The sequence below is a fragment of the Nicotiana tabacum genome, chromosome 4, assembly GCF_000715075.1.
Source record: "Nicotiana tabacum cultivar K326 chromosome 4, ASM71507v2, whole genome shotgun sequence".
NCBI lineage: Eukaryota > Viridiplantae > Streptophyta > Magnoliopsida > Solanales > Solanaceae > Nicotiana > Nicotiana tabacum.
In genome coordinates, this window is record NC_134083.1 from 149,933,007 (window position 1) to 149,947,580 (window position 14,574).

Here is a 14,574-nt window from a genome sequence, read left to right on the forward strand (position 1 = left end):
GTTGTTCAAAAGTGTCTTTTAAATTAATTAGTCAAACACAATTGTTTCTCACTAAAAATACTTTTAAAAAAAATGCACTTATCAAAATAAGTTGATTTTTGAAGCTTGACCAAATAGGCTATAAGTGAAAACTAGATAGAAGTTTAAAGGAAAAATGTATTTCGCCTTTTGGAAATAGGGGTAAAATGCAAGGACGTAAATGTAAAAAAGAGGACACATAGTATAAAATCCACCTCTATGCGACTAAAGAGATTATTGTGAACTCTAGACGGAAAGAATGAGGCAGCGGAGAGGCAGTTGGGAGTCTCTAATGGTGGTTGCCCCTCTCTCTTCCTGTGATTTCCTTTTCCATTTTCACAAAAAAGTAAAACTAAACCACCATTCATCTTAAGGAACTGTTTGGTTAATCTCTGATCTATGCATACACGCACATACATACATTTACATACCAAGTGCCCACGCAGCATGCTGACTTCCCCCAATGCATGCCCGCCTCCAGCCTTGCAGCAAGCACCTTGAGGTCTGTACCGTGGCAGGGATACTATTCTATCACCAGAAAATAGTGCAATTTTATATATAGGAAGGAGGGTTTAGGGTTTAAGATCTAACCCATTCTTCTCAACAGATGAGAGGCTGTGATGATTGAGGTTGTCTAGAGTTCTGTCGGGGCAATGGAGCGGCCCGTATCTTGGCGGGGCGACCCGACCCGGAAGGCCTGTTTTATAGTGCAACCGAGGTTTGCAGCCATGGCGGTTGCTTTGTCTCCTTTGCCCTGATCATGCCACAGATCTGAGCCTCAAAAGAAAAGGTAAAGAGGAAACTCCAGTAAAAAGGGTTTTTCAAATTTTTCTAAAAATAAAGAATACAACTTATGTTCAATAACTTCAAAATTCCTTTAATGACTTTACATTTTGTTTCGCTTTAGTTTTCAGAATTCCTCTGTTTAGAGATTTCTGTTCAGATGGAGTCATTATAGTTTCAAATATACAATACCTTTCTTTTTTCAGTCACTTTGATGATTACATAATAAACGATTTTATTTTTTTAAATAAAGGTATTTGCATGAAGGAAGTTTTTTATTAAGTTAAAATTCCCATTGAATTATTGGACTGAAACAGTGAATTATTGGGCATTTGACATTTTAGGTTATGGGAGGAAACTGGAAACTAGAAATAGAAGAACCAGGGGATATTTTCGTTGACTTACTAATGTTGTTAAAAAGAAAATATGATGTTCATAAAATGTTTCTAGAATCTGTGGTATTCTTTTTTCTTTTGGTTATGAACATATTGAGATATGATCAATTTTATACAAGTATTGGAATATTAAAATTGTTGCCACACTTTTTAAACCCTCGCCCTTTCATCTTGCTCTTGTCCTCGTTTAGTTTTCTGTTGTTTTCTTTTGGTTACTTACAGGTGCTGTAATCTTATTCTACTGCATGTCATGTTGATACTGCTATGGCGATTCACAGTATGCTGTGTCCTCTTTACTTCTGGTTTCTTGGTCATTAACTTTTTCCTTTTCATAATCAGAATCATTCTGAGCATCATTGATGATGCTTATCTGTAGGCTATGATGATATAGCTTACTGAGTTGATCGGATTTTGGGAAACTGGGCCCGTATCTTGGCAGGGCAAACCACGATATCTTGTAACCAGAGTAATGAGTATTGGAATGAAATAGGTCCAAATGGAGTTGATTGGGATCCATTTAGCTCACCCAACTAGAGTGTGATTGGGGTTGTGGTTGATGTTGTTGTTGTATGCTATTCTCGTTTGCAGCCATGGCGGTGTCCCTTCCCTTACCCGATTTTGTGACAGATCTGACCCTACTTCTTATGTGGTCAACCAAGAATAAGTAAAACTCTCAAGATTATTAATGAGGCAGCATAGCAATGGGCGTTTCTAACTATGGTTGCCTCCCATCTGCATGCCAATGATTTCTCAGTGTCTGCTACTGTCAAAGAAAGAGCCCTTCTTTAATGCTCTGTTGATGTTATCATGGTTATTGACAATCCGCTGTATTATTGTATTTTCTGCCTCTGCTTTCTTGGTCATAATACTTTCCGTTTTAAAATCACAATCGTAAGAGTGATGTTTGTTACGAAAATTTTCCTTGAAGTTTGGACGGTTGACAACACAAAAAATTAGCCTAGAAAAAAGCACAAATTAAGAAGCAGAAGAGATGAAAAACAAATTTAAACAAAAATAGATGGAGTGTTGAACGACTAAATTGCACTAATATCATGTCTTCATTCAGTCTCGTATTATTTGCTAATACGAGGTAAAAGTAAAGGGAGGAGATAATAAGATTTTATAAAATAAGCAGCAAGAGGCAGTGGGGAGTCTGTAATGTTGGCTGCCACCTCTCTGTTCTTTTTGCCTATGATTTCCTTTTCTATTTTCACAAAGAAAAAAATAAAATAAACCACCATTGTTGAAATGGTTCAATACATAGTTTGCCCCTGAACTTGCACGAAATATTCCTTTAAGGTTTAATATTTGAATCCATGCTCTGCTTCAGCTTCATCTTCTTGTTCACCTCTTCCTCTTCATCATGGCTAGCTTTTATTATTGTTAATGTGATGGATGAGGCTGTGATGATGGGTGTCTAGAGTTGGTTGGGCATTGAAGCAGCCTGTATCTTGGCGGGGCGACTCGGAAGGCATCTCCGTGGTTGTAACCGAGGCCTGCAGCCATGGCGGTTTCCTTGTCTCCTCCTGATTTTAGCACCAATCTGAGCCTCAATTATAAGTAATTACAGGCCAGAAATTATGGCGAGAATGAGGCAACACAGAGAGTGTAATATGACCAAATTTTTATGACATTTGCTATGACATAATATCCATTATAACAAATTTGTGGTTTATGACATTTGTCATGACATAATATCCATTATAACAAATTTGTGGATCATGACATTTTCCATGACATAATATCCATTATTAGGCCAAAAATTTCTTGCTATAAATAGAAGAGTTTCTCCTCATTTGCAAACACACCAATTCAAGAGTTTTTCACTCTTGTCTTTCTTTCTCTTCCTTTATTTCATTATAGAGTATTTTGTAAGAGAGTGAGTGTTGGGAAACACTTGTGTGAACCCTTTCTTTGGAGTGATCTTGTGAGGTTATTCTCTTGGGGTATTTGGGATTAATTAGAATATTTACTCTAATTTTGTACTCTTGTTGGTATAGTGAAATTACTCATCTCCGCTTGTGGACGTAGGTCATCTTGACCGAACCACGTTAAATTTGTGTCTTCTTTATATTCTTTAATTGCCGTTATTATCAACTTCCATTGTCTTTGTTATTATCATTATACCGTTGTTTGGCTAAATTTTGCACTACCCGGATTTCCGATCCTAACAAATTGGTATCAGAGCCAGATCTAACCGGGTTATTTTAAATAGCCAAAATGACTCTAACAAAGTCTTATGTTGAGAAATTTGACCGAAGTGCAAATTTCGGAATGTGGCAATTAAAGATGGAAGCTATCCTAATTCAGGATGGCTTAGATTTGGCACTGTAAGGAAAGGAGAAGATGCTGGGTAAAATGACGGACGAGGAGTTTGCCGTCATAGACAAAAAGGCAAAAGCAGGTATTATTTTAAATCTTTCAAATGAGGTTTTGCGTGAAGTTGCAGCAGAAAGCTCAGCCAAAGGCATATGGAAAAAGCTTAAAACCCTATATATGAAAAGATTAGTAGAAAACAGGCTTTACATAAAGCAAAAACTCTACACTTTTCGTATGGCTGAAGGTACCTCTATACTTACTCATTTTGATACTTTTGATTCTCTTCTTATGGATTTAAGTAACATAGATGCTGAAATCAAAGATGAGGATCAAGCTGTGTTATTGCTTGTTTCCTTACCCAAGTTGTTTAAACATATAAGAGATACTATGCTTTATGGAAAGGATAATATCTCTTATAAAGATATCAAATCTATTTTGAAATCAAAAGAACAAATAGATAGAGATATTACTGGGGAAACTAGTGGGAACCAAGAGGAAGGCTTATTCATAAGAGGTAGATTCAATAAGAAAGATTCAAGTAGTGAGAAACCTAAATCAAGGTCAAAATTCAGATACAGAAATGTCATGTGCAAATATTGTCATAAGAAATGTCACATTATTTCTGAATGCTTTAAATTGAAAAACAAAGAAAAGCATACAGAAAAGAAAAATGAGCACAAAAATACTGACACTGCCGAAGCAAGTGTAGCTGCTGATGAGACTGAGGGAACTATTTTTTTAGCAACTAATAATACTTTCAAATCTAACAATGAGTGGATTTTAAATTCGGGTTGTTCTTATCATATGTGTCCCAGTCAAGATTTATTTACCACATATGAATCTATTGTAGGTGGAGTTATCTTGATGGGCAACAATGCTGCCTGCAAAGTTATTGGAAAAGGTACTGTCCGAATCAAAATGCACGATGGTGTGGTGAGAACTCTCACCGATGTTAGACATGTTCCTGACTTGAAGAAAAATCTCATCTCTTTGGGCACTCTAGAATCTCTTGGGTGCAAGTACACAGGTGAAGGTGGAGTTCTGAAAATTTCTCATGGTGCTCTTGTGATCATGAAAGCACGCAGATCTGGTACGTTGTATACTCTTTTGGGATCTACTGTTACAGGTGCTGCTGCAGTTTCAATATCAGATAAATCAGATTCTGACATCACCAAATTGTGACATATGCGATTGGGGCATATGAGTGAAAAAGGTCTTTCCATCCTCAGTAAAAGAGGTCTCTTATGTGGCCAAAGTACCGAAAATAAGGAGTTCTGTGAATATTGTGTGTTCGGGAAGCAGAAAAGAGTCAGCTTCAAATCTCCAGTAATTCATAGAACAAAAAGTACTTTGGATTACATTCATTCAGATCTTTGGGGTCCTTCACGTACCCCATCAAAAGGTGGTGCCAGGTATATGTTAACTTTCATTGATGATTATTCAAGGAAAGTTTGGGTTTATTTCCTAAAAAATAAAAGTGATGTTTTCTTAAATTTCAAACAATGAAAAGTTTTGATTGAGAAACAAACAGGAAAACAGGTTAAGCGGCTTAGAACAGATAATGGCTTGGAATTTTGTAATGAATGAAGGAATTGCTCGACATCGTACTGTAAGAATGACACCTCAGCAAAATGATGTGGCAGAAAGGATGAATAGAACTCTTTTGGAAAGGGTTCGTTGCATGATTTCAAATGCTGGGTTGACAAACGCCTTTTGGGCAGAAGCTATCTCTACAGCTTGGTATATTGTCAACCGAGCTCTTTCTGCACCTTTGAACTTTAAAACTCCAGAGGAAATGTGGTCAGATACTCCTGCTAATTATTCTGATTTAAAGATATTTGGTTGCCCTGCATACATGCATGTAAATGATGAAAAATTAGAGTCAAGGGCTAAAAAGTGCATTTTCCTTGGGTATGCATCTGTGGTGAAATGATACCGACTATGGTATCCTGATCCCACAGCATCAAAATTTATAATTAGCAGAGATGTAACCTTTGATAAATCCTCTATGTTATATTCTAGAAAAGAGTCTTCTAGTTCTTGTAATACAGATAAAGGAAAGAGTACACAAAACCAGGTGCAGATTGAGATTGGCATTCCTTCTGAGCCAAGCTCATCAACTTTGGAGCAAAATACAGTTGAAACTCCTGAAGTTGAGACAGAAGCTGAAATTTCTGAAGTTGAGACTCCTGAAGTTGAACTAGAAGAAGAGGAGTATTCTATAGCCAAACATAGACCAAGAAGAGAAGGTAAACAACCATTAAGGTTTGGAGATTATGTTGCATTTGCTTTTTTAGTTGCACAGGAAACTGAAGAAATTGGAGAACCATCAAAATATTCAGAATCAGTCTCTGGTGCTGACGCAACCAAGTGGCTAATTGCAATGAATGAAGAAATTGAGTCTCTCCACAAGAATGGTACTTGGTCTCTTGTGAAGCTGCCATCAGGAAAAAGAATTGTTGGTTGCAAATGGGTTTTCAAGAAAAAGGATGGCATTCCAGGGGTTGAAGATGCGAGGTATAAGGCACGATTAGTTGCAAAGGGCTATAGTCAGGTACAAGGAGTTGATTTTAATAATATTTTCTCACTTGTTGTTAAACATAGCTCTATTCGTGTCTTGCTTGCCTTCGTTGCCATGTATGATTTGGAATTAGAACAACTTGATGTTAAGACAACTTTCTTACATGGCGAACTTGAGGAACAAATATACATGCATCAACCCGAATGATTTGAAATTGAAGGAAAAGAAGATCATGTTTGCTTGTTGAAGAAATCCTTGTACGGATTAAAGCAGTCTCCAAGGCAATGGTATAAAAGGTTTGATTCCTTTATGTTGGGTCATGGTTATTCGAGGAGCATGTATGATAGTTGTGTTTACTTTCGGAAGTTAAATGATGGTTCATTTGTGTATCTATTATTATATGTTGATGACATGCTCATTGTTGCTAAGAATTTAACAGAAATTCACAATTTGAAAAGTCAGCTGAAAAGTGAATTTGAGATGAAAGATTTGGGAGCAGCTAAGAAAATCCTTGGCATGGAGATCAAAAGAGATCGAAAAGCCAACAGGCTATTTCTGACCCAGAAGAAGTACTTGGAGAAAGTCTTGGAGAGGTTTGGCATGAAAGATGCTAAACCAGTTAGTACCTCTCTTGCTGCTCATTTTAAGTTATAAGCTGCTCAGTTCCCGCAGTCAGAGGAAGAAGAGAGGTACATGGCACGTGTTCCTTATTCCAGTGTAGTCGGCAGTATTATATATGCAATAGTTTGTACACGTCCAGACATTTCACAAGCAGTGAGCGTGGTAAACCGGTATATGGCTTGCCCTGGTAAAGCACATTGGCATGCTGTAAAATGGATTCTCAGATACTTGCGAGGTACTTCAAATACATGTTTGGAGTTTGGGAGAAATACTAACACTTTGGTTGGTTTTGTAGACTCAGATTTTGCAGGTGATCTTGACAAAAGAAGATCACTGACAGGCTATGTATTTTGCATCGGGGGTTGCGCTATTAGTTGGAAAGCTACATTACAACATGTAGTAGCTTTATCTACTACCGAAGCAGAATATATGGCAGTGATCGAGGCGATCAAAGAAGCTTTATGGTTGAAGGGTCTATTTGCGGAACTCAGTTTACACCAAGGTGGTATTACCATTTTTTGTGATAGTCAAAGTGCCATTCACTTGACTAAAGATCAAATGTATCATGAGAGGACGAAGCACATTGATATAAAGTATCATTTCATCCGAGAAACCATTGCTGAAAGAAAAGTCTCTGTTCAGAAGATCAACACTAGAGACAATCCTGCTGACATGTTCACAAAACCTCTTCCAGTATCCAAGTTCAAGCTTTGCCTGAACTTGATTGACATTTATGAAGAATGATTTTGCCCATTGGGGTTTTTGCGGAGAAGGTGGAGCAAATTTACTATAAGCCGAAATTAGGCCAAGGTGGAGATTTGTAATATGGTCAAATTTTCATGACATTTGCTATGACATAATATCCATTATAACAAATTTGTTGTTCATGACATTTGCCATGACATAATATCCATTATGATAAATTTGTGGATCATGACATTTGCCATGACATAATATCCATTATTAGGCAAATGATTTCTTGCTATAAATAGAGAAGTTTCTCCTCATTTGCAAACGCACCAATTCAAGAGCTTTTCACTCTTGTCTTTCTTTCTCCTCCTTTATTTTATTATAGAGTATTTTGTAAGAGAGTGAGTGTTGGGAAACACTTGTGTGAACCCTTTCTTTGGAATGATCTTGTGAGGTTATTCTCTTGGGGTATTTGGGATTAATTAGAGTATTTACTCTAATTTTGTACTCTCTTTTGTACTCTTGTTGGTATAGTGAAATTGCTCATCTCCGCTTGTGGACGTAGGTCACCTTGACCGAACCACGTTAAATTTGTGTCTTCTTTATATTCTTTAATTGCCGTTATTATCAACTTCCATTGTCTTTTTATTGTCATTATACCGTTGTTTGGCTAAATTCCGCACTACCCGAATTTCCGATCCTAACAGAGAGTATGGGATTTGTTTCAAGGGTGGTTGCTCCTCTCTGCTTTGCGTATCATTCTCCATTTTTTAACAAATTAAACCAACAACCCTTAAAAAAAAAAAAGAGAGAAAGACAAAGTGCGCGTCAGTTTCTGTTATTTTTTGTTGCATTTGTTTGCACCCCTAATATATACTCAAATACTGAGCACGCTACTATTACAACAAATATGTGACCTTCAGATCTTCAGTCTATCTCCTCATGGCTTTGAAACAATGAAAGAGGAAAATGCCAATTATTTTTCTTGTATCTGTCTATAACTTTGTTTATGTCCATATATCTATTGCTCCCTTGTTCATATCTTCTAGGTTCTTGTTCTTTGTTGCCTTGGCTTTAAGATTCTTCCGTAGGAGCTATTGGGGAACTGGGGGGATGTTTTATAAAATATTTGTTTCCTTAGAAGTATCAGCTCTGATGATACTTCTAGTTCTTTTTTCAGCACTGTGCTTTTAGTTACATACTTTGTTAGTACTCCTCAGTGAACTGTTATCTAATGTGGCATGATGCGTTGGCATAAGGAAAGCTAGATGCATTAGCAGATTCAGTCGGGAGATGCCATCTACTTTTGAATGGTGCACCAGATTTTCCATGAAAGTATTCAAGTGTTGCACTAGAAGTTTCAGCTGGTTGATCCATTCATGTCTTGGAACAATTTGTGCGATCCTGTTTGTTGACAAAGCAAAATGCAAACTGATGGTGCCTAAAGTACATTGGACGCGTCCTCCTAAGACTCTATTCAAGATCAACACAAATGTGAGCTCAAACAGGAAACTGGGACTACGTGGAGGAGGTGGTGTTATTAGATCATACACTGGAATTAATAGCAGCTTTTGCATCACCTTTCAGTAAAGGAACTAACAATAGTGCTGAATCTAAAACTAATTGGATCCATGCTAAATCAGACCCGCCATTTGGAATCTTATCTCAGTAATTGAAAGCATTAAGGTAAGCTGAAGGTTTTGGAATATGTGCAGCTTCAACATTGCTTCAGAGAAAGCTAATGAAGGATTGAAGTTTGCAGGACAGATTTGGTATGATGAATTTGAGCAGCTTCCTAGCAAAACAAAGGCAAACAAATGCGTTGATTTTCGGATTAGGCAAATCAAAAGTAGTTTTTGTTGTATACCATGAATTGTACATCACAATGGTGTAGGAAGTTAAAAAAATTCTAAAGTTTAAGTAAACTAATTCAGAAAGATGTAATTAGACTAATTATACATACAATTGTATATCCACACACTTCAGATCTTTGCACCATCTCTTTAAATTGTGTATGTACAATTCTAACTTAATTAGTTTTCTACAAGGTCAGGTATTATGTCCCCCTAATATACCGGTTAGCGGTCAGTGCCTAAAGAAAAATCATTCTCCTTGAAAATGAGAATTGTACGGCTGCATGGAAGGTGGGTCAACTATTTAGCAAGTTACCTACAAGTCTCCAACTTTTAATTAGTTAGAGAGGCATTTTTAGTGGAAAAAGAAAACGGCAATATTCTATGACAAATACCCAATAACACCATCAGTGCATTGCTATTGTTACTTATAATAATAGTACCTTTCTCTGTCACTAGTTAATTTGTCTGCACTCTCAATTATTGATAATCTCAAAGTGCTCGTGATTAACGAAGAAAAGAAACACTGTTGATAATGAGTCTACTATAAATACTACTTACAAACAAAGATCGATTATCCTTAGTTTTGCAATGACAATGAGGAAAGTTGACTTTAGTGGTTCATATTTCTTTGTGACGACTCTTCTTCTTCTTCTGCCTCTTTTTGTTTCCACAAAGGCAGCAGCAGCAGCAAGTGGCTTGTTCATCTTTGGAGACTCCACAGTGGATGCAGGAAACAACAACTATATTGAGACCATCCCTGAGAACAGAGCCAATTATGAACCATATGCCCAGAATGGTTTTTTCCAGGAACCCACTGGTCGCTTCTCAGATGGTCGTATCATCGTTGATTTCATAGGTGAGGTGATCCACTATTATTCTTTTCCATGACTTGTTTAATTTGCGATGGCATGACATCCAGAGGCGGACCTATGCTTTAAGAACAGGGGTCACCGAACCCGTTAACTTTGGCAAAACTTTTAATATATATATATATATATATATATATGTTAAAAATGATCATATATTTTATTTGGAACTCTTAATATCAAAATCAAAATGCTCATGTACCCAACCACTTTCAAATCCTGGGTCCGCATCAATCATGTTTGGACTTGAGATTTGTTTTGACTGATCTAAAGGAAGTTATTAATCAATTATGTGATCTATATATAATTTGTGAAAAATGAATGATGGTGATGCAGCTGAATATGCAAAGTTGCCACTAATTCCTCCTTACCTGCAACCACATATTGCTGATTTCAGCAATGGAGTTAACTTTGCTTCTGGAGGAGCTGGAGTTCTTTCTACCACTCATTCTGGTTTGGTATGGGCGTCAGCATTTTCATCTCCTTACTATAGATATGCATACATATATATTGTCTCAAATCCTTTTCTATATATGTTATATATAAGTGTAGATCTACACTGTTAATTATACGTGATAAAATATCAGGTTATTGATCTGGAGAGACAATTAAAGTACTTTGAACAAGTGCGGAAATCACTAACAGAAAAGTTGGGAGCAGCCAAAGCAGAGGAAGTCATATCGGAAGCAGTTTACTTCATCAGTATCGGAAGTAACGATTACATGGGGGGTTACTTTGGTAATGAAACAATGCAGCAACTCCACGGTCCTGAAGAATATTTAGGGATGGTCATCGGCAACTTGACTCAGGCAATTCAAGTAAACTACAAGCAATTATCCTTTTCCTTCTCTATGTTGTTGGTTAAAATTGTACTTATATACAATATTTCAGTGACAAAGAATTGTATGAGAAAGGCGCCCGAAAATTTGGTTTCCTAAGCTTGTCGCCATTGGGATGTTTACCAGCTCTCAGAGCACTAAATCCAAGAGCTAATAGCAATAACGAAGAAGCAGGAGGAGGTTGTTTTGAAGCTGCTTCTGATCTTGCATTGGCTCATAACAATGCTCTCAGAATTGTCCTCGAAAGCCTTCAACATATATTGCAAGGCTTTAAGTATTGCAACTCCAACTTCTACGATTGGCTTCTCGATAGAGTTAACAATCCCTCAAAGTATGGTATGTATCCTCTTTATACCATCTCCCCTACTAGCTAGCTTATTATTGGCATTCTATTAATTAACTTTTGAAGGGGAGTCTTGGCGTAACTGGTAAAGTTGCTGCCATGTGAGCAGGAGGCCACAGGTTCGAACTGTGGAAACAACCTCTTGCATGTTAAAGTTGTGTACAATAGACCCTTGTGGTCCAGCCCCACGCATAGCGGGAGCTTAGTGTTTTTTTTTTTTTAAATATCTCCATTATTGTTGCGTTATTAGGTTTCAAGGAAGGAGTGAAGGCTTGCTGTGGAACAGGGCCTTATGGAGGAAAAAAAACATGTGGTGGGGAAAAAAAGGTTACTGAATATGAGATTTGCGATAATGCCAAAGACTACATATGGTTTGATTCATTTCACCCGACAGAAGGCATACATGAACAATTTGCAAAAGCTCTCTGGGATGGACCATCCTCCTCTGTTGGACCTTACACTCTTCAAGACCTATTTTTTAGTAAAGAGAAACAAACTATAGCTGATATTGTCGATATATAATCCACAAATTTCTTAATGTTAGAACAAAAGATGTGTTGGCAATAAAGCCTTTTGTATTTCCAAGTCCAGACTTATTAGAAAGCAAATTTCAACATTCAAGGGAAATAATTTTATGTTCAGCAACAATTTTCCATTATTATTTCCCAATTTATTGCTCTTCATATTCTGCTTTGACTAGCAACCACGCAGGAGCAGAGGTATGGTGTTTCCTTACTAACCAACACAGAGGAAAAGGATGACAATTTATCTATAGGAATAGCAAATTTGGTAGACTGGAAAAATAACAGGACATACATGTTTTCACGTAATAATCTTAAATGACAACTGAGGAGGTGAATGTTACAGAACATGCTAAAAGAATTACATAATCATTAGAGTATTTTCATCATCACATAATGACTATTGACTTTCAATGTTGTTAGGGTGGGTAAGCTGGTAAAACATGGATATTCCGCAGCCAAAGATCCAGATAGTTCATATTATTTAATTTAAAAAAACTAGTGCCGTTTTTATTTGGAAGAAATCCCCACAGTCCATATATACCAGTGGAAAAAGCAATGGGGTTCTTTGTCAACAAAAGGTCCAGGATCCGATTCCGGGGCTGTTAGGGAAGGAAGGACTAATAGGAGAGCCTACTTGAATGTTTCTAATGGGTTATGTTGTTCGGACACTTCAAAAATATTATCAATTCCTTCATAAGTAGTGCACTTTTGGAGGATCCAATACGAATACGGCACCATATTTGCAGAGTTTGCGCAACATAACTAATGGGGCAAAGACAAGGCAACAACATCATAGCTGCAAAGAATTGGTCAACACGCATCTCAGAGAACTCTTAAATGACAGATCATTGGATTCAATTTCTTGACTGTTGATTTGTTCGATGAGCGGTTCTCTACATGTGAGTCTTGCTTCTCACTTTTCCTCTTTTCAGCTTCACCCTTGGCAATATGCTTCTCTTGCATTTATCCTTTAACGTGTATTAAAATATTCTCAAATTTTGCAATTATGATGGTTCATTTATCTGTTTTTTTGCAGTTCAGACCTTTTGGTGTATCTCTTTCTTATAGCTAACGACAAAAGTGTCTTAGCAGTAAAGTTTCGTCTAAGATATTGTGTTGATTCAAACAGGTATCTCTGTTGTAGTAATATGCATAACTTCTAATTTACCAGGTTATAATACATCTCTAAGATTTCTTTTTCAGAAAATGAATTTAGTTCTCTTGATTCTTATTTTGTTGACCTTTTTTCGCATTGCTATAACACAAGGCTAGCCCTTTCTCTATTTTGATTTGATTTGCATTGACCATCCTAGATTTAGCTTGGTATATTATGTTCTGATTCTAATGCTAGATTTTCTTTTCTTTGTGGACACCAAGATAAAGGTGTACTATGTATTATCAACTGTGTAACTATTAAAATCCAAATTTTATCCAATTGAAGCATCAACTTTTGTATTAGTGGGACCACCAACTTGAACATGAATAATTTAATTGTTTTGTGTTTCCAATTGAACATGAAGTACGTTTTGCAAATGAATATGTTAATATGACCTTTTTTCTCTGTCCTTCCTTCTACTAAACATGTAAACAAATATGAAATTATCTTTTTCAAGTCGAGCCTCTTTTGTAAGCTATGTTTGGCATGTGCATGGGCATGGTCAATTTAGTTGTTTACTCGAAAAACGGATTAGAGTCGAATTTGTAAGTAGTTTTAAGGATATGTGGTATAGCTTAATACAAGTCGTAAGGATAAATAGAAATGTCAAATATTGATTGCGAAGAGTGCAAAATAAATAAGGTTGGAAAGAAGATGATTTTTAAGACTAAGCAAGATGAATCAATTAATGAAGTCTAAAAGAATAACCCTTGAATATAGGAGAATATGGTGTTTGAATTACAATGTAAGCAAAAAAACTGTCCTTTATACAAATATTGCCATCTTTTTTATAGTGGAGGATCCTACTTTTAGATATAATTAAAAATACATAGTGGGAGACCCATGATAAATCAACTTTTCTATGATTCCTACCAAGATTCTCTCCTCTAGTGGGATTGCAACGGCTCTTGTCTGTGAGCTCGATATTGACTCGAGCTCGATTCTGACCCGGGTCCCTGTATTTATTCGGGGTCAGTGTTGGTCGGTCTTTTAATCATAAGCTCGATAACTTTACTTTGCATCATAGTTCTATTTGAATTCGAACTTGATAATAACATCGAGCTCGATGTTGATAGGTCCTTTGGGCTCGAAGCTCGGTGACCCGACTTCGGACCTCAACCTGATACTATGAAGATGCTTCTCCGATCCAATATATTACCAATTAAATCAGTCCGTACGAAGGACTAACCGATTTTTACTGTATACAAATAGTCCCTTCGTTTCTCGAGAATGATGTGGCGAGAAACGACATGATTTCACAATGGCTCGATCAGATATAAGCCGACGTTTGCATTGAGCCCGACCATAACGTATGTGATAGCTGTCCGTCGGTTTAGCTTTTCAAGGCATTTAATGCATGTCAGAAGGTGGTCGACTACCGCTGATATTGAACCATCATTGCTTCAACCTATAAATAGCCTTTCCTTTCACCATTTATCACTTTTACGTCTTCAATCTTCCAAATTTTCTAAGTTCCTTTTCGTCTCCTCTGAGTTCATTCGTAGATCTGTGATTCTTTTCTGCAAAATTCTTCTTAAAAATCACCGAATCTTTATCACCTTCTTTAAATCAAAAAATGGTGAAGACATCAAAAACAGTCCCCCAAGAAGAAAAAGCTTCTTCTTCTCAATCCGCCGCCGACA

General features: G+C 36.8%; 2 protein-coding genes across 3 annotated transcripts; both read left to right on the forward strand.

Moving 5' to 3' along the window:
- Positions 1-253: 253 nt before the first annotated feature.
- Positions 254-7,533, forward strand: LOC142180384 (uncharacterized). The gene is made up of 3 exons (XM_075252598.1): positions 254-520; positions 626-3,759; positions 4,366-7,533. The coding sequence occupies exons 2-3, from the start codon at positions 3,543-3,545 to the stop codon at positions 4,695-4,697; spliced, it is 549 nt and encodes a 182-aa protein (XP_075108699.1). The 5' UTR covers positions 254-520; positions 626-3,542; the 3' UTR covers positions 4,698-7,533.
- Positions 7,534-9,650: 2,117 nt separating this feature from the next.
- Positions 9,651-11,909, forward strand: LOC142180385 (GDSL esterase/lipase 1-like). Of its 2 annotated transcripts, XM_075252600.1 has the most exons (5): positions 9,653-10,059; positions 10,406-10,527; positions 10,657-10,887; positions 10,961-11,244; positions 11,502-11,909. In XM_075252600.1, exons 1-4 carry the CDS (start codon positions 9,792-9,794, stop codon positions 10,961-10,963), a joined length of 624 nt encoding a protein of 207 aa, XP_075108701.1. In that variant the 5' UTR covers positions 9,653-9,791; the 3' UTR covers positions 10,964-11,244; positions 11,502-11,909. The 2 variants fall into 2 exon arrangements, with proteins under 2 accessions (XP_075108700.1, XP_075108701.1); XM_075252599.1 differs by having other exon boundaries at positions 9,651-10,059; positions 10,657-11,244.
- Positions 11,910-14,574: the final 2,665 nt, after the last annotated feature.